General features: G+C 34.0%; 1 protein-coding gene across 1 annotated transcript in view; it reads left to right on the forward strand.

The window, feature by feature from the left end:
• ANO3 (anoctamin 3) overlaps positions 1–25,901 on the forward strand; it is a 575,082-nt gene that overhangs the window by 415,581 nt on the left and 133,600 nt on the right. Inside the window, exons 5-6 of the mRNA XM_044681841.1 lie at positions 8,089–8,247; positions 17,982–18,082. Of these exons, the coding sequence (XP_044537776.1) occupies positions 8,089–8,247; positions 17,982–18,082 (260 nt within the window). The remainder of the gene's footprint in view (positions 1–8,088; positions 8,248–17,981; positions 18,083–25,901) is intronic.

Genomic DNA, 25,901 nt, shown 5'->3' on the forward strand with positions numbered 1-25,901 from the left:
ATCCATTTAACCGATGGGGTAACTGAGGGCACAAATGTTCAGTGACATATCAAAGATGAAATGGTGTACATTATAGAACAGGAATTTGAATTTGGGTCCTCTGACTCCAAGTTCAGCATTCTTTCCCACTTTCCCACTTTGCTAAATGGACTTTGATAAATATTACAGTGGACAGAGTGCCAGGTCTAGAGTTAGGAAGACTCATCTTCTAAACTCAAATTTAGCCTCAGACATTTACTATCTGTTTGGTTCTGGGCAAGTCACATAGCCCTGTTGGCCTCAGTATCCTCATTTGTAAAATAAGCTAGAGAAGGAAATGGCAAACTACTTCCATATCTCTGCCAAGAAAACCCCAAAAGGAGTGACTGAAACTGAACACTTGTGTGGTTTTCCTGATATTGAGCTGAGTAATATCACATGATCCAGCTTGATCCAAAAAGGACTCTGTTAATTAGTTCCTATTTATCTTGGATTTAGCTTGCTTTTTACATATTTGCATGTCATTTCCCTCATTAGCTCCTTAATGGTAAGAATTATATTTTGCTTCTTCTTATTTTACCCACACTTAATATAGTTATTTTCACATTACAGGTGTGGAATATATATTTATTGATTGATTAATTAAAGGTCAACTCATTCTGGATCCTCATTGGACAGATATGAAAATGGAAAACCAGACAAAGTCCCTAGTCTGTTACCTTGGGAATGAGCGACATAGGTTATATTAAAATTCAAGTGCCCCTTAACTCTAAGACTAGGTCTTTCTATTATAACTTACTGCCCAAAATTATATATTGGTTCCACAAAAGTGTGGTGAATGATTGTCTTAGACTTCAAGGGAGGACCTCTTGTTTCAGCTAATTGTTTGAGCTACCTTGAGCTCCTGAGAGCAAATTGTTCATTTTTCAGTGTGAACATTCAAACCATACCTCAGAATTCAGATAATGCTATAAATCATGTCTCAATTTACTTTTATAAATTTCTGTCAGGCTTTGTCATTTAGCAACAAAGAAAGTGATGTAGAAAAATATTAATGATGTAGATTAAACTTAAGTGTGATATGTGTATACTTTTCACAGAGCTGGTGGTTAGTCATTTACTAACTCACCATTCCTCTGTTATATTCTTAATTGAACAATTCTTAATTGTTGATTGGTACGGCACCGATAAGTAAATTAATTTAGGTAAAATTGTCATTTTTATTATATTAGCTCAGCCTATCCATGAGCAATGAATTTTTTTTAGCCGTTTTGATCTTACTTCATTTGTGTGAAAAGTTGCCTGATGACTTGTATTCGTCTATAGTTTAGCAAAATTCTTGGCCCACAATATATAGTTAAAAATAGTCTTATCTAACCTTCTACAACTTACTTATATAAGGCAAGAGAATGGCATCTTGGGTTTGTGGGTCAGAATTTCAGATGATAAATTGGACTTGGCAAATGAAAATTTAGCAGTGCCTACCCAACACTTAGATGGAGAAGGAATTCCTGGTGCACTTTTTACCACCTTAAATAACATGAAATATAGTGTTTGCTCTCAGACAGAGATGAAACTCAACTTGACTTATTTACTGACTGAGTGTGGGTGTATCTTTCTCTCTGTCTCCATCTATCTCCCACTTGAAACTTCTTGTGGCCAAATTCAACTGTCTGAAACTAATGTGAAGAGACATAGTGAAGAAAATATAAAATGATGTCCAATTTTAGAATAGCACTGTGAAGAGTCCAAGGATATGGTTCCAATAATAAGCAGCTGCCCTATTTTGAGGTGAAAAGCTATTCCATGAGTTAAATCTTCAGATCTTGGTAGCTCACAGAGATGAGGATAAAATGCACTTTGAGTATATTTTTTATGGTTTTGAAATCATGGCCATCAAAATAAATATGCAAAGTAAATAGCATAAATATTATCATTTTAAAAATCAGGAAACTGGGGGCAGCTGGGTAGCTCAGTGGATTGAGAGCCAGACTTAGAGACAGGAGGCCCTAGCTTCAAATCTGGCCTCAGGTATTTCCTGGCTGTGTGACCCTGGGCAAGTCACTTGACCCCCATTTTCTAGCCCTTACCACTATTCTGCCTTGGAACCAATACACAACATTAATTCTAAGATGGAAGGTTAGGGTTTTTTAAAAACAAAAATAAAATAAAAATCAGGGAACTATTTCTTGGGGAAATGAAATAATCTGATGAGTGCTTTTGAATAATAGAGCTCTTATTCAAAAATAGCTCTGGGGACTTTTTTATTTTGTGTTCTCCAATCAATTGTATTCATGCCTTTCATTACATTAAAAATAATTTCCCAATGGGAACACATATATGCATTTAGTTAATCCCACTTTATAATGAAGAAATATTTAAACAAAACCTAACCAAAAGAGTAACTACTTCTGACCTAAGTTTTCTTTTGTTGGGTTCAGTGCTCAGAACATAGGAGAATATCTTGTATTGTCTCTTCCTTTTCTAAAAATTCATTCTAATCATATCATTGGGACATATCCAATTCCAGTCATTCTTCTGAGCAACTATCCCATATTACCAGTTGCCTATTAAATATTACTTTTTTAGTTCCATTTAATTTTTAAATTTTTTAAGTTCCAAAATTTCTCCCTCCCTCTACTCTTTTCCCTAGCCATTGAGAAGGTAGAAATATAATACAGCTCTAGATGTGAAGTCATGCAAACCATTTCAATTTTAGCCACTTTGAAAAAAAATAAAGAAAAACATCTTTTTTCATTCTATTCTCTGAGTCCATCAATTCTCTCTCAAGAATTGGATAACATTTTTCACTTTGTAAGTCCTTTGACTTTTCATGAATCATCATATTGATCAGAATAGCTAGGTCTTCCACAGTTGATTGCCATTATAATATTGTTATCACTATGACAATCTTCTCCTAGTTCTGTTCATTTTACTTTGCCTATTAGACATTTCTGATTGGATGTCCTGTTGGCATTCTGCACTTAGCATGACCAAAACTGAACCTATTTTTTTTTTTGTTGAAAGCCTATCCTTCTTCCAACTTCCCCTATTTCTGTTGAGGATACCACCATCAGTTTAGTCATCCAGATATGCCACCTCAATATCATCTTTAACTGCTCACTCTTCCTCTGCCATATAACCCATCAATAAATTAACAGATATTGTTGAGTCTACCTCCACAGCACCTCTCTCATATTTTCACTCACACAGCCACCACCCTAATGCAGATTCTCATCATCTCCTAAACTACTTATATAAGCTCCTAATTGAGTTCTTTGTCTCAATTCTCTCCCAAAGTTCAATTCATGTCCCATCTCCTTTGTAAGAGTTTTTCCCATTCTTCCCAGCTACTAGTATCCCTCCTATACTTCCCCAGGAAAACTACTTCATATTTTCAATGCATGTGTCGTGCATATACATATCTGGGCACATATTATTTCCCCTAATAAAATGTAAACTCGGTGATTATTTCAATTTGTTCATATATACACAGTACCTGGCACATATGGATACTTTATAAATACTTATTAATTAACTGAAAATGAGCATAATTAATCACAGAGAAGTTAAATCATATATCACAGGCTTGATTTTGTCTAAATCCTTCATTTTACAGATGAGAATATGAGTCCAAGGAAGGAGTAAATGACTTGCTCAAAGTCATTTTAATAGTAAGACTCAGAGACAGAATCAATCTGGTAGTAAAACTCAGAGACAGGATTTGAACCACAGTCCTCTGAATCCAGAGTAAATTGCCTTTCCACCATACCATAAAAAAATGACTTTTCCAAGGTTGGGCTATATGTTAGTGACAGTAATGGCAGGGAAATCTAAGCTTCTGAATTCTTCCCCATTGTTTTTTCCCTTTATTGTCTTTCTTTTAAAAGAAATAATTTAAATATTAACTGTTGCTAACTGTTAGTCCTTTATGATAATAGAGGTCAAGAATCATGCAGATAATGAAAAATAGAAAAAATTAAATATTCCATGTGTAATAATTATATAATATTAATATAAGGTCTAATTTTCCATATGTGTAATAATTGTGTAATGTGTAATATTAGAAATTCCCTTTGTATATTGACTTAAAATTGCTTTCAAGTTTAACTCACTGGTCCTAGATAAACCTTTTAGGTGCACATATTAAAAATGGACTCCCTCTTCCAAATGAGACCTCCTCAGATAGCTGAAAGTAATAATCATCATGTCCTTTCCCTAAAGTTCAGGACCAATTTAATTTTTTTTGTTTAATGCTTGCCTCTGTCTTTCTAGCTTGTTGAATAGACTGGTTTTTTCTTCCACACCTCTTTTTCCGTTCTCCCACACCCAATACATCCCACCAAGTTGTCTGTTCTCTAGGCTTAATTTGTCAAGTTCTTTAAGCTGAGGCAAATCTATTTTCCAGGAAGAGTCTTGGAATTGGAACCACAATAGCTAAGTTTAAGTCTAAGTTTCAATACTTAACCATCTCTGTTCCCTTTGGCAAGTCATTTGCCCTCTCTTGGTCTTTTTCTTTCCTCTTCTACAATAAATTTATTATAATATATATAGTAATATTAATGGTTTGACATGAGGTATGGAAAGTGAAACAATTTGTGAATATAAAGCCCATTATTTTCATTATGATTATTCAGGTGCTATTTTAAAACTATCTGATGGAAAAATATGGGTCCAATAACATAGAACAGTAAAAAATATTAAAACCTGTATTCAAATTCTAACCCTACCACTTACAACTTTTGATAATTCATTCAACTACTCTTAAAATATTTCTTCACTTATAAATTGAAGCAATCGAATCAGATGTTCTCCTAGGGTCCTTACTGTATATACTCTAGACAACTTTTCATATATCTTCTAACCCAGAAGTCCTTATGTCATGGATCCCCTTTGGCAATCTGAGAAAACCCAAGGATCCATTCTCTGAGTCATATTTTTAAATGAAATAATAAAATATGTAGAAGTATTAAGGGAAAACAATTATTATGAAATTCAGCTATCCACTTAATCAATGGGCCCCAGATTTGAATCTAGGACCTCCCATCTCTAGGTCTGGCTCTCAATCCACTGAGCTACCCAGCTGCCCCCAAAACATCTTCTCTTAATGAACTAATTTTTAAAAATTTTACAACTAATTTTTTTAAGTTTTAAATTTTTAAAGAACATACTTCTGATGTTTAAACCAGAATCTTAACCAATACTAGTAGACATCCTGAATGCCCACCTTTATTTATGTAGTACTATAAATGTCAAGATGAATTATAGACTTGTTAATTACTTGGGTTTTCTTCCATTGCTCTTTGAAATGTGTGGTGAGCTGTGGAAAAGTGCTTCCCATTTGTCTGAAATGTCATCATCTTCAGTGAGTTTGGATTGAGATTCCAAATGTCTAAAACTGAAAATGTAGTGCTCTGCCTCTCTTTGTTAGAGTTTGGTATAGGGTAAGCAAAAGAAGCCATAGAAAACTATCTTGTAACACACAAAAAAATCACTAACATAGTATGTGTCACCTCCCATATTCCTCCAAAACAGGACTTCATACCCAGTGAGGTCATTTATCCTGCCTGTGGCATGGGCATTCCATTGGCAGGCACTGTTTTTCTCTTCCCTTTCCCTAATTTTTTATGCATAAAGTTAAGGGACCTGATGGATCCCCCGCCATCGTCCTTTTAGTTACCCAGGCTTGTAAATGGAGTTATCCTTAATCATTATTCCACATATATAATCAGTATCAGTTGATAAATCAAGCCTCTAGCCTTTGGAATCCAGAAGACCTGAATTCAAATCCTGTTTCAGAAATTGAAGGTATGACCATGGGAAAATCCCTTGACCTCTGTCATCTTCATTTTCTCCATATTTTAAATATGTAAGAATAATAACCATGCCTCAAGTAGTTGTCAGGATCAAATGGGAAAATTGATATTATATGTAAACATATATAATTGATACATAAATTCATATTATATACATATATAATTCATATATAAATTCTTATAATATATAAATATGTAATTCATATAAAATTACTATTATATATAAATATATGTATACCTACATACACTTATACATATATATAGACAAACATATGAATGAATGTTTATGTATATATATATATGTATATGTATGTATATATATATATATGGTAGCCAGATGGAATAGTAGATAAGAGTTACAAGCCTGGAGTCAGAAAGCCCTGAGTTCCAACCTTGCTTCTGACACTTAATAGTTGTTGGCCCCAGGCAAGTCACTCAATTCTATTTGCCTTGGTTTTCTCATGTATAAAATGATCTAAGGAAGGAAATGGCAAACCACTTCAGTATCTTTGCCAAGAAAACTCCAAATGAAGTCATAAAGAGCCAAACATGACTAGAACAACTCAACAACAATTTATATGTGTGCAAATACCCATGTATCTTAAACATATTATAGAGATCAAATGAAATTATATATTTAATTTCATTTTTAAATAATGTATTATAACAATATTATTGTAATAATTGTGTAATATAATTGCAATAATATCAATATTATTAATATATTATATTAATTATAACTAGATGATATATAAATAAAATATATATTATTTCATTTATATTATATTCATAGAATATAAATTGTTATGTAGCACATTTGGTATGACCTAATAAAACTCATAACAATAAGGTAATATTTTATATAACACTTGAAGGTTTAGAAAACACTTCTGGATTTGGGGTGATAAGACCTGGATTCAAATTCTGACTTCCACTCATATCCTTGGATAAATCACTCAATCAATTTGAGACTTTGTCCTCATCTAAAAATAGAAACAACTGAACCAGATGTTCCCCTGTGGTTCCTATGGCACAATATATCTGTGGTTAACTATAGATAACTTTTCAGGTATTTTCTAACCCAAAAGTTCTTAATCATGTTCATGTTATGGGTCCCCTTTGACAGTCTGGTTAAATCCAGGACCCTCTTCCCTGAGTTTTGTTTTTAAATCAATAAAATGAAATATGTAGAAATACAAAGGAAACCAATTATTCTGAAATACAGTTATCCATTTAAAAATTAAAACAAATTCATAAGTGGACCCCAAGGATAAGAATCTCTGAAGGAGGACAAAGAAGAAAAAATATCCTGTTTTATCCTCACAACAAACCTGGGAAGTAAATGCTATTGTTATTCTTATTTTTCAGTTGAAAACTTTCCCAGAGCCCCATAACTAGTAAATATCTGAGGCCAAATTTTAACTGATCTTCCTGATTTCCTCTTTGAATATACATACACGGGGCCACTTAATTCCCTTAGATTCTATGCTAACTGAAAGTCCAAATACCAAATTACTCTGTTGTCCTGGAAATGAGAATAATTTATAATAAAAATGTGGAGTATTGTGTTGGATGTTGGAGGAGATAAATATGGATCCTGCCCCACTGAAGCTAATCATGAATTTAAGGAATAAGGAATATACAGAACTATTAACAAACTGCTGAATACTACATTATAAGTTCCTTGAGGATAAGGATTATTTTGTTTTTGTCTTTATGTACCCAAAGTCATGCATAGTACCTCATGCATTTGTAGTTCAGTTGTTTTTTTTAGTTGAGTCCAATTCTTCATGACCCCATTTGGGATTTTCTTGGCAGAGATACTGGCTCTCACACATACAGGTGCTTAATAAATAATTATCAGTTAACTGATAACTAAGTAAAATTTATTTTTTAAAAATCTCTTCACAGTACATGGAGTGTAAGTTTCTCATTCCTTACTGGAACAATAGTTCTCAAAGTGTGGTCTCATTGATTGGCATAGTGAACCTGGCACTTTACAAGTCTTTAACAAAGGTGTCACCATCATCATTGAGAGGTTCAAATGAGCTAATCTAGAGAAAGCAATGAGCAACTCTGAAAGGGATATAAAAATATAAGTTATTCTTTTTATTCTCCACATGGAATGTATGCTCAGTAACAAGCTTATATCTGGTCACTGGAATATAGCTTTGACAATCAAGACTCTTGACAAGATGGAAAGGGTGAAACTCATCAACAGTGATTGCCTGGGTTGTTGGAGCTGATCTAGACTGGTCGCCATCCTAAGTTTCTTGGGTTCTTGTCTTTCCAGAAGGAGATGAAAGTCACAGCAACACCGAGTCTGTTTTTCAAAGATGGAAAAAAGCGTATTGATTACATCTTGGTGTACAAGAAATCCAGTCTTCAGGTAGAGAAAAGAAGCACATTTGAAAGGAACCTCAGAGAAGAAGGTTTAATGTTGGAAAGAGAGGTATGAATCTTTACCACATTCTTTCCCTGGTAAAAATATCCAATTCTACGGTGATAAACTGGAGAGGGGGCCCCTCACGATATGTAAAACCCAAGTAGGGACCGATTTTCCATTTAGCAGCAGGGCCCAAGAATCAGTTATTCTTAGGTGATAAAATATATAAGTAAATAGGTACAAAATAAATATAAAGTAAATTTAAGGTAGACAGGGTACAAGCAGATGATGGGTCAGAAAAAGCTACAGATAGAAAGTAGAACTTAAGTATTGTATAAAATTAAGGTTTCTAAGTTGAAGAGGTAAGGAAGCATTATATTTTAGGAAAAGGCACTTTTAACTGAGAGACCATGGATAAATCACTTAATTCTGTTTGACTCGGTTTCTCACCTGTAAAATGATTTGGAGAAGGAAATGGTAAATCACTCCAAAATCACTGCCAAGAAAACCCCAAATGGGGTCCTAGAGAATTGGACATGGCTGAAAAACAACTGAAGAACAATAGTCAGTACAAAGATGAGGATATGAAAGTTATATTAACCACTGTTTATTCAGCTATTTTTCAAACCATGGTCATTAAAATTTGCAACTTTTAATATTTCTGTTACTTTAAGGTGTTTTTATAAAATGATTGCTAAAATTTACCTGGTGCTCTGATTATGAAAATTGTGCATGCCTGGAATTTGATTTAGACTTCTTATTTGGGCCTTTGGCATTTATTGTCTGTAAAAGTGGCATCATTGAAAGAAAGGGGCAAATGGAAGTCAGGATGACTTGAGTTTAAATCCCCATCTTACACATACTAGTTGTTTGACCTTAAACAAGTCAATCTCTCATAAACAGTAGGCAACTGAGTCCATATGTTGCACAAAAGTTTTTTACTTGTTTTGGTAGAAGGAATTTCTTCACCCAGGAATTCTCTCTATTCTGTTGTTTCATTTTTCTATTTTTTAATTATAATATTTTTTTCAGATTACATGTCAATATAATTTTTCATTATTTGTTTTCTGATATTTTGCAATCTATGTTCTTTCTCTTCCTCCCCAAGAAGGCAGGTAATATGATATGTTGTACACACATCATATGATATATATTTCCATAATCACGTTGTGAAAGAAGACACATTTTCATACACTAGAGAATGATTCATGGAGGAAATAAAGTAAAGAATGGTGTGTTTCAATTTGCATCTGGATTCCTTCTGTTCCCTTTGATTTTCATCGAGTCCCTTGTTGTCCTTGATCCTTGCCTTGTTGATAGTTAAGACACTGGCAGTGGATCTTCTGACACTATTGTTGTTACTGTATACAACATTCTGCTCACTTCATTTTGCATCACTTCATATGAATCTTTCAAGTTTCTTTTTGTGATTGACTTGTTTGTCATTTCTTATGGCACAATAGTATTCTAATATAATCAAAAATCACAGCTTGTTCAACCATTCCCCATTTGATTTGGATATCCTTACAGTTTCTAGCTCTTTGTCACCACAAAAAGAGCTACTAAAAATATTATTTTACAAGTGAGTTGTTTTCATTTTTTCTACCTTTTTTTGTCTTTTGTCAGTACAGGTAATTGGGAAAATAAAACACCTATTAATTTTTTTAAAGAATCAGAGAAAATTGATCTTTGACTATAATAAGAACTGGATCAGGAACAAGAGTTATTTCCAACTCTTCATAACATGACCCCTTTTGAGGTCTAATTGACACAGATACAGGGATAGCTTGTCATTTTTCCCCCAGCTCATTTTACAGATGAGGAAACTGAGGCAAACTAGGTTAAGTGACTTGCCCAGGGTCATATAGCTAGTAAGTGTCCAAAGCCATATTTGAAGTCAGGAAGATGAGTGTTCCTAACTTCAGGCTCAGCACTCTATCCTCTGTACCACCTAGTTTTCCCTCTTTGGATCTAACTCACTATCACTAACTGGATCTGAAACTAGGATCTAGTATTCAGAGGATAGATCTAGCCTCAATTCTCTAGTAATATACCATTAAACTTTACAGCTGGAAAGTAGTCATCTCAGTTTCAGAGAAGGGAGCAAAAATCAGAGGAGTGTTGGAATTTGGTATTCCACTACTATAACAGCCTTCATCATTCCTTCCAATTCGCACACATATTTTATTGATGATGAAATCAGTAACCATTCATTGACTATGTAAGTGACTCTCATCCCATGTTCCCACACTCAAGCACATTGCCGTCTATTTGAAAAGATACTTATTCGCTTCAATTTGGAAAAATATATTTAGAACTTTCATACGCAACAAAGCATCTCTTTCCAAATGTGTGTCCTTTCTCTGAAAACCATTGCATATAATTTACATGGTTTATGTTGCTTTCTTTTCCACCCTTCCCCATTGCCTTTGTCATTGTATCTCCCAGTGCTACCATAGAGCCTTGGTCATAGTTGGACGCAAATAGGTGTTCATTTTGTTTCGGGTTTTCCCCTTCTTGAATGGAATTAAATTGAGCCCATTCCAACTAGTACCCAACCTTTGATCATTCTTAGAATTTGCCAGAAGACATCTAATCTTCTCACATACAATTTTTTTTTACAAAGGAAGGGATTTAAAAGAGAGCATCTAACCTAGTTCCATCATTTTACAGATGAGTAAACCAGGACCTAGAGTAACTTGCTCAGTATTACACAGCTTCTTAGTGCAATATCCCATACTAGAATCCTGACTTTTTTTTCCAGATCAAGAACTTATCACATTCCTTACTCTTTAGATCAGTAACTCTGACTTAGTGTGTGATTTTGTACAAGTCACCGAACTTCTTCGCGTTTCTGGCTCAGCATCTGCGAAACATTAAGGTTCTACCTCTTGGGAATGTGGGGTAGAAAAATTTAATAAAGATGTGAAGGATGTAGGTGGTGGGTGTTCTGTTCCTATTGAAAAATATGCCTCTACCCAATAGAGGCGTTCCAGACACCAAGCTTTCTTTTCTCAGGCAAAGGTAGTCAGTTTTCCTGCTGCTATGAACACAATTATTCCTCTCCAAAAGAGGAGTAAAAGAGGAAGGATTAAGTGGAGGAGGCACAGAAGGAGACACACCTTACATCCTAGGGGGGAGAAAATTACAAAAGGAGAAACTTTCTAGCTGGGTTGGCACTTGGCTTGACATTTCAATCGCTGATGCCAGAGAAGTTGTCGTGCAGAGATACTGTTCTGAAACACATTTTCAAAAACGTGTTAGCCTTAAAACTAAGCAGGGGTGCCATGATCGCTGTTTCCTGAAGCTAAAGAGAGTTTCTGCTGCTAAGTCCTGTTCTTGAGAAGCTTTGCCTCTGAGCTCTTTTGCCTTCTTAGCTGGTTCCAGGAAGCCCCTGAAGAATCAGAGACAGAATATAGATCAAAGTATACAGCTTTGCCTGTAGTTTATTTTTTTTTTGTAGTTTATTTTTGACTTTATTTAGGAGTTTGGGTTTTCTGTGAATATTCTCTCACTACAATGACCAATATGGAAGTATGTTTTGTATGATTATATATGTATGACCCAGATCAAATAAATGGCTTACCATTTCCAGGGTGGGGGAGGTAATAGAGGAAGGGAGAAAACTTTGAGTTTATAATTTTGGAAAATATATTTTGAAAAATTGTCATTACAGGCAATTGAGAAAATTAAACACCTATTCATTTTTTTTTAAAGAATCAGAGAGACTGATCTTTGTCTACAGTAAGAACTGGATCAGGAACAAGGAGACTGGGTTCTTCTACTTGTCTTGCTATCACTAACTAGCCGTGTGACCTTTCCCAAGTTACTTTGCTTCTTCTCTTCTAAAATCATTTATATGGCATGCAATACACATTTGCAAAAACTTTTTTAAATTTAATTAATGAATTAATTAAGAATATTTTTCCATGGTTACATGATTCATATTCTTTCCCTTTCCTCCTCCCTCCCCACTCCCAGAGCCAATGAGCAATTCCACTTGGTTTTCCATGTATCATTGTACAAAACCTATTTCCATATTTTTACTATTTGCAATAGAGTGATCGTTTAGAATCTACATCCCCAATCACATCCCCATCGAACTATGTAATCAAACATATGTTTTTCTTCCATGAAAACCATTTTTTTAATGGAGAGTGCCTTTATAATAACTAGGGAGAAGAGGTAGACCTACAATTACATGGATAAAGGATATTTCGAAATGAAAAAATCTACCAGTGAAAGCCAGTATCTTCATAGTAACTTATATTTTTAGAAAGGGGCAGACAATGTTAATTGATTTACCCAGGGTCACATCACTGGTATATGTCAGAGGAGGAATTAGAACAAGGTCTTTGGGGCTCTGAAGCCAACTCACAATCGACTATGTTTTCCTGACTCTCTGAGTCAAAAAGATTACAAAGATGAAATGAAAACCCTCCCTGACTTTTTTATTTGTTTATCTTTTTATCTTTTATAAATTTTGTTTTTTTATTAGATTGCCTGTCAATATACTTTCTTAATATTTGCTTTCTGATATTTTACAATTTATGTTCTCTCCCTCTCTTCCTTCCCCTTTCCCCAAAAGGGCAGCTAATATGATATAGGTTGTACATGTATTATAACATAACATAACATAACATAACATAACATAACATAACATAACATAATATAATATTATAATATATTTCTATGTTCATCATGTTGTGAAAGAAGACACATATTGCTTATGCTAGAGAAAAATCCACGGAGGAAATAAAGTAAAGAATGATGTGTTTCTATTTGCATTTGTGCTCCCTTGTTCTTTCTATGATGATAGTAGATGTCCTTTTTTGTCATGAGTCTCATGAAATTGTCCTAGATCCTTGCCTTGTTGATAATTGTTAAGTCATTCACAGTTGATCACCCATTATTATTATTACAGTATGCAACATTCTCATGGTTCTACTCACTTCCTTTTGCATCACTTCATAGAAGTCATTTAAGGTTTATTATGTGTATGTGTATGGTCATCTTATTTGTGATTTCTTATGGCACGATAATATTCCATTACAAACATATACCACAACTTGTTCAGGCATTCCCCCATTGATGGACATCCCTTCAGTTTCTAGTTCTTTGCTACCATAAAAAGAGATGCTATAAATATTTTTGTACAGGCAGGTTTTTAGCCCTAATTTTAAACTCTTTAGGATATAGACCCAGCAGTGGTATTGCTGGATCAAATACATTAGTTATTTTTAAAGTAAAATAATTGGACTAGTTTATTTTTAAGTGTCCTTCAAGCTAAAAAATTATATAGCCCATTTTTATCATTCCTGTAATTACATCATAATAAAGTAATCATAGAATTTATATGCTTTTAAATTTTCTGAAGACATTACATTTACTATATGATTTTATTGTCACACAATCCTGTAAGATGGATGTTATCATCCCTTTTTTATTGATCAGGAAATTGAGACTGGAAGAGATTAAAGGAAATGGGATTTGCTGAAGGTCAACATCTAATAAATGTCTGAGACAGAATGGGAATTTGGATCTTCTTGACTCTAAGTCAAGTAATCTATCTGTCATACCACCTAGCTGCTATTATTTTTAAGAAATTGTAAAATTGTTAAATCTTCTTTTTGAGGGATTCTGTCACTTCTCTGTCAGTTCTTACTAATTATAAGGGAAGAGAATGCTTCAGAAAGACAATATCAAATGTATGCTAACTTGCAGGAACTGACTAGATTACATCACAAGAAATTTCTGTAGCAATCTTTCTAGCCTACATTATATTTCCAGGATAGTCCTATGATTTTCAGGCAGCCCAGAACTCTCAGATCTTTCTCCAGATATCCCCATTATTCCAGGAAACAGAGCAGTAGGCCACGATTTCCAAGGTAGATTCCCACAGAGGAAAACCACCAGGTGTCACACAGTCAGTGAATAAAAAATTATAAAAATACTTTCTATGTGCCAGCCACTTATGCTAAGTACTAGGGATACTAAGAAAAGCATGGAGCTCACAGTCTTGAAAACAAGAATTAAATACCATGACGAATGTATAAGCTATCTAAACCCTGACTCTGCCTCAATCTGCCATCTCCATAATACATTATGCTGACTCCCTTGGAGCAACATGGCCAATCTTGGCAGGCACAAGCATCAACAAAATCCTGAGAATTTTTTTTTGTACATTGCCTTTGGTCTCTATCCTGTTGCCATAAATCAAGATAACCTCATAATACTAGTATACTTTCCTTGTCTTGGCATATTTGCAATCTAGGTTTGACAACCTCTATGTTATTACTGAAATAATATCTGAGAGTTTTTTTTGGTTGGTTTTTTGAAGGTTTGTTTTTTGGAAATTACTGAAAAGTTTTATAATAGTAGGCATACTGTTTATGTTAATTTTTAAAAGAAACAATTTGTGATGCAATTGAAGGAAGCCTCTTATAGAACATGGGTGATAACCCTCCTTGCCCTATATAATTCAGAGCAATACATCTGAGAAAGTGGGAAGATATGATTTAGTATGTAGAAGAAACTTAAGGAATTTTTCTATGCTACGAGAGAGGGAGAGAGGGAGGGAGAGAGAAATGGAAGGGTGGGAGGAAAATCTACTGAAAATAATATTGTTCTGAGGGGGCTAACAGCTAAGTGTGGATTGGCCACAATGAGAACTCATAGGATCTTTTTATTTAAAACTGAAAGGTAGTTCAGGGGCAATTGTATCTAAACTGCCTCATTTTATAGATAAAGAAACTGAGGCACAGCAAGGTATATCACATATCCCAGAATAAGCCAGTATCTCAGAATGTCTCAGGCTTTCCAAATTCTGAAATCAGTACTTTAGCCACATAATATAAGCTACTTAATCTCTTGTGTCTTATATTCTTCGTTTTATAAAGAAGATTTCTAATCCGTCTCAATATAATATTGTGAAGCCCAAAGTGAGAAAATATATGGGAAAGCAATTAGAATAATTAGTTGATATGCTATTATATCCAGTGGACTGAAATTGGGCGACAATTTTTTTTCAAGTAGAGAAGCAGGGAAGATGAAACTTCAATCTGTTCTTAGAATGTACAAGAAAAAAATGTAGGAGCTGATGAGAAACAACTTCAAAAGATGAATAATTTTTATTCAGTCTAGTGGGATTTTGATTTTTAGAGAAATGAAATAAAATGTCAAATAATTCTTTCTCATGAAGTAGACCTTGACAGCTGATATCTCTTCCATTTTGTTCCTTCCACTCATAAGTAAGGGTGGAATTTCAGATAAATAGAAGTCTAAAAAGGCCCTATGAGAAAGCCTGGTTCCAAGAATAGTTCTCATTGTAGATGATTGGTATACCCTTGATAGGTCAACAAGATGGCTCTAGACCTCAATTTTTACCAATCCACAAGTGCATATTGGCCTTTCCCAAAAAGGGAACCCATGTACATAGAAGACTTTACACGCCCACTGTCCATTTAGTATCCTCAATTCTCACCAACTCATTTGAATCAATTGATCACTTACTATGTGTCTTACATAATGCTAAACACTAGCAATACAAAGAGGGGAGAGGAAACCCTTCCCACGAGCAACCTGTGTTCTAATAGATGAAGCATATAAATAATTAAATACATACAAGATATATCAAAAGTCAATGAAGGTAATATGAAAGAATGAGGCATTATGAGCTCTGATGATTAGAAAAGTCCTCTTGCAGAAAATAGAATTTACCTCAATTTATAACACCATGGAAAGCAGTGAAAAACCACCAAATCTTCTAATGGCCAATCCTTGCAATGCTATATACCAATGATCCTCCTTTCCTGGAACAAACACTATCCAAAAGACCTTCTGAATTTGGAATAGTTAGGTAGTAGTTAAGGGAATGAAAATGTAATTGATTTATAGAAGATAATAGGGTCATAAGACTAAATATTTAGCTTTGGAACAAATTTTAGAACCTAAGAAGCTCAACCATCTTCTTTTACGATAAGAATACTGAGTCTCAGAAAGAGTTTATTTTTTTTTCAATCAAGAATTCTTTTTTCCTCTCTCTTCAACCCACATACACCCACTAGAAAAAAAAAGAAAAAAGGAACTCTTGCATCACATAAGCACAATCAAGCAAAACAAATCACCACATTAATAATGTCAAAAATGTATTTTCTTGTTGCATATTAGCTGATCATCTTTAATGAGATGCATGCTATTCTACATCACCAGTCCTGTGGAATCCAGTTAATAATTTCATTGACTGGAGTTCTTAAGTCTTTCAGAATTCCCCACACCCCTTCCCCTTCCAATATCTGCGTTATATTATTCATTGTTTCCATAATTCTCCTCACTCTACTCTGAATCACTTCATATAGGTTTTCCCAGGTTTCACTGAAACCATCTCTTTCTTAAAAAAACAAAAACAAAATACTTGCCATCCATATTAGAATTAATGGTGTGTACTGGTTCCAAGGTGAAGAGTGGTAATAACTAAACAATAGAGGTTAAGTGACTTGCCCAGGGTTAAATAACTAGGAATTATCTAAGGCCAAATTTGATCCTAGAACTTCTCTTTCTTAATTTCTTATAACATAATTGTATTACAAGGCATTCATATACCAAAAGTTATTTGGTCATTCTCTAACTTATGGGTACCCTCTGTATTTCCTGTTCTTTGCCAATACAAAAATATATGCTGGGGTTTTTTGCATATAGGATTCTTTCCTCTTTCTTTGATTGCTTTTGAAATATAGGTCAATACCATTAAAAGTATTACTATTACCAGGTCAAAGTACTTGAATAGTTCAGTAATAGTTTAGGATCATAATTCCTAATTGCTTTCCAGAATGACTGGATCATTTCAGTAAATCACCCCTGGCCAAATTATGATCTGAACCCAGATAATTTAATTCCAAATCCAGTACTCTTTCCAAAAAGGTTTCATTATGAGATTTTCTAATAATACCAACTTCTTTTGCCACAAGAATGGCTGAATCTATTGTCTCATATAAGTAACAATAGTTGCTGCCTGGAGCAATTTTATTTAAATTGGTTAGGGGTCAAAATGTTTGAGGGACAATCCCTAAAGTAAGGGTGTGGCCCATGCTTGGATTTCAGTTACTGACTTGGATGGACGGTTTACTTGATATAGCAGTCTTATAAGTGTGTGTATGTGTCCTTTTTTCCTATGTTGGGGAATGAATTATAGAATTTGAACATCTTTTTCTTTTCTCTCTTTGAAATGGAAATTAGTACATCCTATGCTATGCATCTCAAATCATTATATAGAACTACTTCAACACTGGAGCTAAAAATGTGGGTCTCTTACATCAGCCTTCAAAATACTGAAGTCCCAAAAGACTAGAACCCCTTTTCTTTCATTATTTTCTCTTTTGTCTTCATTTCCATGATCAATGTGATTTCTTCCTCTGAGAGAGAATCCTGAAGGATCTATGATAATAGTAGTTTGGAGAGCAAGAACAGATGGGTGCAAATATTTCTAGAAGAACTGAATATTTGGTGAAACTAATAACTATTCTTGCCAGCCCTTCAAATATTTGAAGACATATTTCAAGCCCTTCCTAAGGATTTTCTTCTTTATACTAAACATCCTCCAGGCTCTTTAATTGTTCCTGATATGTCACAATCTTGAGATCTCTTGCCATCCTAATTACCCTCCTCTGGATACTCTCCAATTTGTCAGATATGATTTTCTTTCATTCTAAGAGACAAGGTTTCCCTGGGAAATCAGATGATTACATACCTTAATTTTCAACTCCATGTCTAAATCATGGTACCTGTCTTACTCTCCTTTACAGCAATCCATTACAAACAGTGATATCATGTTTGTCAAAATCCACTGTCCATGGGATACATTGTGCAAATATGCAGAAAGGATGAATATCAGGATGCCCTTCAGGTACAGTAATGTATTTTCTCCTTTTTCCTTCTCATATTTTATTAATATTCATCTTTGAAGCAGTAGAGAAATACCATCTTAAAAAATCAACTATATATTTCCTTATATGTATATATATATAATTATTGAACATATATGGCTGATCCTTGAGATCATAAGATTTCCAGCTGATGAGAACCTTATGGATGATTGAGGCCAGTATCATTTTGTAGGTGAGGAAATTAGAGACCAATGCTTAAAAGATTTCAAATTCCAAGCTAAAAGGAGCCTTAGAAGGTTATCTAATCAAATCCCATTTTAGAAAATGAGGAAGATGAGTCCATAGGAATGAAGAGATTTGCTCAAGGTCATAAAGTAAATAATTGAGCCAGAATTCAAATCCAGAACCTCTTATTCTGGATGCAGTATATATTCCACTCAACCCCATTTTCTCCTCTCATGGTTGTTGTCACTTTTCTAAACTCATAGATAGCAAATTGCAGGACCAGACCTGGACCCTAGAATATAATCCTAAAAATCCAGTGATCTTTGTACTATATAACCAGAGAATATGTAACATAAGGACTCTCCCACACTCCTCCCCTACCACCACTACATAATTTTTAAGTCTTAATCAAGATGATTGAAGCCATCCAGAAACCTGGGATATACAGTAAGATCTTTAATGAGTTTCATCACCCAACACTATAAAGTAATTTGACTAGATAGGTTAAAGTCAGCAAATGACTGAAATTAATTTACATCATTTTCCCAGGGCAGGTTTGAGGAGCCAAAGAGGAACTTGGAAGCACATGTTAGATGAAATTCTGATTTCCTGTGAATTTTTTTCCATGTTAACATTTTGAGAATATCTAAAGACTCTTGAAATAGTCACGCAAGAGTATGAAGATAACTCTTGAAATATAATTAAGCTTCTATCCTTTTTTTTTCAATATCAGCATATATGCAAGTAAATCATGATTTTAAAAAAAGAGTTACTTCCTAATATGTGTGCTACTTTGCTCACAGCCTAACAAACTGAAAAACATTGTGAAGCCATGTCCCAACTTCCACCTCACGTTACATCAGTTTCATTTCAGATAAAATGATAAAATGTTTAAAGTACTTTGTAAATCTTAAAGCTTGGTACAAATATTAGTTGTGGTTGTTGTTAGCAAGAAGAAAGAGGTATCCTGTGTTCTCGTTGAAGCTTACCATGGTTTATTTTTTACAATTTCAGTTGGTTAAATACAACAAATATTTTGAAGTATCCTAGTTTACGTTTATCCCTGCGCTAGGCAATGAGGAAGAGACAAAGTTCAGATAAGATGATATCTTTGCTCTAATAGACTTTTTTTGTCTAGCCTGGTGAAATGATGGAGATATACATAATAATGCTACTCAATATTACATTGTCAAGACATTATGATGATTTAAAACATAGTAGTATTTGAAATTCAAAGGAAAAATATATTGCCTATCAGCAGAAAGTAGAACGCAGTGGAGATTTTGTGGAGAAGGTGGAATATGGATTATACTTCAGATGGTTTGAAATTCCCCCAACAGGCCAAAAAAAGTGTGTAATAAGAGATTTCCAGATATAGGGAACAGAGGCATGAGAGGACAGTATATGCATGCTTGACATGTTTTTTGGTGTAGACTTGAATCACTCTGTCTTGGCAGAGAGCTTAGCAAAGAAATCAGTGGAAGCCTTTCAAAGGAAGTGGAGCCAGGATTTTTTCTGAGAAAGTCTAAAGAGAATTCTCATTCAGGTGTAAGTAAGTGGACCAGATGACCCCTGAACTGCCTTTCACTTCTGGATTTCTATGAGTGGCTAGGCACAGCTAGGCACAGCATCACTTATGAAGAAATCATTCCTATTAACAACAGAAAGGTGAAACTTAAAATTAGGAGGAAAGCGATTGCCTTTGCTTGTAAGATCCACATCAAGGATCCTATAATATCTAATTATTATATCTAATCTATAATAATCTATAATATCTATATTATATCTGATAATACTACCAGACACTGCCCATAATCATGACCAGTGTTCTGAAAAGCAAGGACTGATTGCCTTAGAATATGCCCTTAGTGATCATAATAGTAGACAAGGGGTTAACAGATAACTTTGATGGAGTTGTCATCATCATACTTACATGTTGGTAATTGGAAATCCAATAATGAAATTAGAGGGAGCTAAAATGTCACAACAGAAAACAGGCAAGGATTGGTGCCAAAGTAAATCTAAGCTAGCCAAGGCAAGAAGAGTGTGCCACAGAGATTGGCTGTTTGCCCTCACTTTGTTAATTGTTTTTATTGAGAATTTGGAAAGAGGCAAAGAGCACATGCCTTAAGCCTTTTTAAACAACGTGCGGTTTTGAGCAAGAGTTCAGTTATTGGCTTAAAGAATAAGGAAGCTAAAATATACTGGCTTAGAAAAACAGTGGGTTGAATCTAATAAGCGGGAATGCTATAGGGTTAAAATGAATTGCTATGTTTTTATTGGGAAAAATCAACTTTGTAGTACATGATGTACTGACATGGCTAAAGGTTATCTTGGTTTTATTCAAATGAGGACTCAATATGAGATCACTTTATTCCAAGGAAACCACAAAAGCTGATGTTATTATCCCAAGATTCCTAAGGACCAGGATCCTTTGATATATGTATATAAGGCATCAAGATAACTTTACCCAACTACCCTCTGATTTTCTCTACCACATGAGGCATAAAACACAGAGGCATAGGGTTGCCAATGGTGTCTAAGATGCTCCAAGAGAAGGAGGCTCTCTTATTAAAGGAGATGACTTGCAGGTAATTCATTTCATGGATGTCATTTTTTCTAATTGTATTAAATCCAAGAATGTCAGAGGGGCTCGCTAGGAATATTGTCAATTAATCACAAGAAATGGTTTCACAATTCACACATATAAAAGCAAATGAATAATACCTGCCTATTTTCTATGCTTATGGCATGCAGTCAGAAGGGTAGCCTGGAGGGTTCATTTGCAAGAAGTCTACAAGTCCTTATTTAGTTCTTCCTATATGCCTGGCACTGGACCATATGCTGGGAATATAAAGCAGGCTAAAAAAAGGTTCCTTTTCTCAAGAAGCTCATAGTCTAATGAAACAGACAACATGCCAACAACTATATAGAAAAAGGCATTACAGGTATTAATAATATATAATCTTGAAAGAAGTAGTTAAGATTAAAGAGGATGAGGCAAAGCTTCTTTCTTGCAGAAGAGCAGATGTTAGCTGAGACTTAAAGGAAACCAGGAGATGGAGATACGGACAAAAAGTGCCAGGAATGGGAGACAATCAGTAAAAGACCTGAAGTAAGACAATGTAGTTATTTCTTCAAGGAAGAGTAAGGAGTTCATTGTAGCCAAATTATAGAATCTATATGGAGGGGAAGTATAAGAAGACTTAAAAGGTAGACAGAAGTCAGATGGTGGAAGGTTTTAATACTTAATCCTGGAAATTATACAGAGCTAATGGGGTTTAAGAAAATCAGTTAGCTTTGAGAGGTAACAAGTTCCCTCTTATTGGAATCTTTAGGCAGAGATTAGATTACTCTTTGTCATTAGATGTCATTGAGTAGTCCTATTCCCTATATGGACTGGACCGGATGCTACAGATATCTCTCTGAATTCAGAAGTGTTTTTTTTTTTAACCACAATGAGAAAATTGTGACCAGATAACCAAAAATCAAAGTAAATGAAGTAAAAAAAAAGCATCTTAAAATAATGGCATGACCCCAAAGAACAGAACAGGTCTTTGTTCACCTGATATTTGCTACCCAAGGAGAGCAGTGTTAGCCATGCCACTGATTACTTCCCAATAGACATCACCCACCGGGATTCTGGAAATGAACAAAACATTTCTAGATATAAAATCCATAAGGAAATCTCCAGAATTCCCTAACAAGTGATTATGACAGTGCTAAAACCAAAGAAAAGCTAAGAATATTCAGCCTTACTATTATATCTGTACAACATAGGCTGTGGTTTCTCCTGGAAATTATCTTAAATTTATTATGTATATACTCATGTGTGCTTATGTTCTCTTCTGATAGACTATAAGCTACTTGAAGACAGGGGATATTTTATTTTTGTTTTCATTCCCAAAGCCTAGCAGATGTTCCTGGCGTATGATGGGTGATTAATGAATATTTGTTCATTGACTGGACCCAAAATCATATTTATAAAAAGATTAGGAAAATATATCTTACTTGTATTACAATACCAACTAGCCAGATTTTTTTAAGCTTTCTTGTCATCTACTGTTTTTTTTTTTCACTATCACACGTTTGAGACTGAAAGACCTATCCTCAAGCTGCTATTTCCATTCCTGGTCACAAAGCAAATTTGAGTACTATCCCTGGTGATGAACATTTTTGTCACTCAAAATATTTTAGACATAAAATCTTAAAGGTTTCTACCATTCAGAAACTTTGGAGTGAGATTTTATATATCACTGACTTCTGGTTGTTAAATTATGCCACTTTTAAAGATCATGTTGGCATAACAGAAGAAAGCTGTCTAATGTACTGTGATTTTTTTCCCCATCTTTCCATTATCTTTGCTGGATTTGGCTGAGTGGAGCCCTGACCTTGTCAGCTATGAAAATAATCTTTCTTCTAAAGGCATCAAGGAGTTACAGTAGTTTAGGTTTAAATTAGTATTTACATATTTGAACTGGGTGACAACTTTGCTTTATGTGCCTGCAAACTAGGAAAACACACCCATTCAAAAAAAAAAGATATATGATGTCATTCCCACAAATTATTTTTATCTCATTGGATAAACTATAAACTCTTTAATATGTATTTAAAGTCTTTCATAATCTGGCTCCCCCCTATGTTTTCAGTCCTATTTCACCTTTTGAACTGTCCAGCCAAATTTGACTACTCATTTTTCCCTAAACTCAGTTTTCCAAATCAAGTCTCTGTGTATTGTCACAAGCCCTTCTCCAATGCCTGGAATGCCCTTCCTCCACATTCTTGCCTCTCAAATTCCCTGTCTTCCTTCAGGATTCAGTTCAGTTTCTCTTTCTTCCTGAAGACTTTCCTCACACCATTCCCCTCTTAAGTGTTTTCTCTCTCTCTACAGATAAATATATTTACATTGTATATAATATATATCACATAATATAACAACTAATTAATGTTATGATATAATGTGTATATTATAATATATTAAATAATATAATAATTATACTATTATGTTAACTTATATTAAATGCTATTGTATAAGCCTTCTGCATCTGTCCATAGCACAATATAGAGCAGGGGTGCTTTCATTTTGGACAGCCTTGCAAGATAATTTACTCATATTAGGTCCTTGATAAATGTTTGTTGAATCAAATACAGGTTTAAGGATGATAATCAGTTTGAGCTAGGACTATGTTTTCCTCTCCCCCTCTATAATTTTTCTTCATTGAAATACCCAGAAGCACGTAATAAGCCTCTTATTTAATAACATTTAAGCTGTAATCCTGTGACCTCTTTGTTACTGAGAGATAACAACAGTGAATAGTAAGGTGGGACTTGAAGATAGGAAGACCTAATTTCAAGTCCTGCCTCTGGCTCATTATGGCAAGATGATAATTTGCACATCAGGTGCTGAACTTTTATGTTAAAGTCAGTTTCTTCATTTGGGAATTCCCTGTAGTATTGACGTACAACATCCATTCTGTAGTCTTATCCTAGGTGGAGAATGGTCCTTCCCCAAGTGTTCTCTTTTCTAATTATCTCAGGAACACTTCCTTAACATACATGTAAAAATCTTCAAAAATCAAACCAGAGTCAATGCTCTTTTAACAAATACTTGGAGGTCTAAAGGGCATCCTGTTAAGTAGTGGAAGATGTAACAATGAATTAGAGAAATGTTTCATATATTTAAGTAGTTGATAGGCCATTAATGGAAACAATCATTCAGTCTTGGTTTAAACTGTTGGTTATTTAACTCTACTCTAAAATTAAACTTCTACAAAATTGAGATAGTAAAAATATTATGACAGTATCTGTCCTCTCCTAGTCTCCTTGGCAGTTTTATTCCATCAAGAAGAATCTTATCCATCTTCTACAATCTTCCATTCTTCTAACCCACATTCTTCCCCTTCACATTCCATTTTTTTTCTTTCATCTCCTTTACTCTGAATAAAAGTTTTATAACCCTTCTGACAATCTTGCTTTGAACCACCCTTATTCTTATAAAGTATTAGTTCTTAATCAGACATTCATAACTTATTTTTCTTTTTAATGATTTCTATAACTGTGTTTCAACATAATTGGATTCTTCTGTACTCCTTTGTACTTTATTTGATTCAGTTTAAAGAGGTTATTTTGAGAAGAAATCCACTGGCTTCACCAGATTGCCAAAAGGAAATATAATATAATACAAATGTTGAGAACCCTTACCTTAAAGAAATCAACTCTCAACTTCATGAATTTATAATATATTATCATTATATGTAATATAATACATATAATATAATATAAAATAAAGCTTCACTATGTTACTTTTTATTTGAATACTAATGATAATTACCTATTTACAACAAGCATTTTCCTAAAAAAATTAGTTGCTTTACTCTTTAATTCAAGCATATACTAAAAAGGAACAAATATGAATTTGAGGTAAGGTATAGAATAAGTGAGATATAATATGAAATTATTGAGGAAACTCATTTTAATTCACTTTTGTAAAATTCAGTTCAGTTAACTACCTGCTACATTCCATACATTGTACAGTCAACACTAAGAGTCATAATAAGAATAAAAATGTGTTAAATAATATTTACTATATTATTATAAAACTGTGTTACATATAACACAATATTATATATTGTATTAATAATGTATTACCAGCATGTTACAAGAATAATATTTATATAGTACTTTAAGTGTTTTACAAATATCTTATTTGATTCTCACAAAAACCCTGGGAGGTAGATTCTATTATTATCACCATTTTACAGAGGAAGAAACTATCAGATATAGCTAAAGTGATTTGATCAGGGTCATATAGCTACTAAGTGTCTAAAACTGTATTTAAATATTGATCTCCAAGACTAGAACCCTATCCACAATGTCACCTACAAAGACAAAAAGTGAAAGAACCCCATCCAAAGACATTGGTTGAGAGCAATGATTATCAAATGAGAAAGAGTGATGGCCATGTATTAGGAATCTATGATTTAAGCCCACTCTGCATTGACTCCTCTTACCATTCAGGATAATCCCTCACTCACATCATTTCTACTTTCCAGTGTTGGACAATATCTTTAAAAACCTTTATCAGTTCACGAGAGCCATACTGATTTCCTTTGTTTTCAGTGGAGTAATATAACAATTGAGGATGTCTAATAAAAACCATCATCATCATCACAAAGAAATACTCTTAAGTTACCAAAGGGGATAAGAAATTTGGGTATAGATTATTAATCATTCAGTCCAAATGTTCTTTCCCCCGTAGACACATAGTGCTACTACCATGTCCCTCGTGGCTAATTACAAATATGACCTTTATCATTTTTAATACATTTCTGGAACTTTCTAGTAATATTGAAAATGTCCAATGTATATTTCTCTCTGTTGAATTTTGTGAATAATATTTTATTCTTCATCAACATTTCCTGAGTAATGGCTTAACCTGCCCCATCAGGAGTTTTTTTTTCCTTGCATTGAAGGTAAAAATGAAGAAAAAGAAGTACATGTTGTTTATGTGTGTGTGTGTCTTTTACCTTACATGTCACCCTAACTGCTTATTCAAAGCACTATATATATATATATATATATATATATATATATATATATATATATATATATATA

This window comes from Gracilinanus agilis, chromosome 6 (assembly GCF_016433145.1).
Source record: "Gracilinanus agilis isolate LMUSP501 chromosome 6, AgileGrace, whole genome shotgun sequence".
Lineage (NCBI taxonomy): Eukaryota > Metazoa > Chordata > Mammalia > Didelphimorphia > Didelphidae > Gracilinanus > Gracilinanus agilis.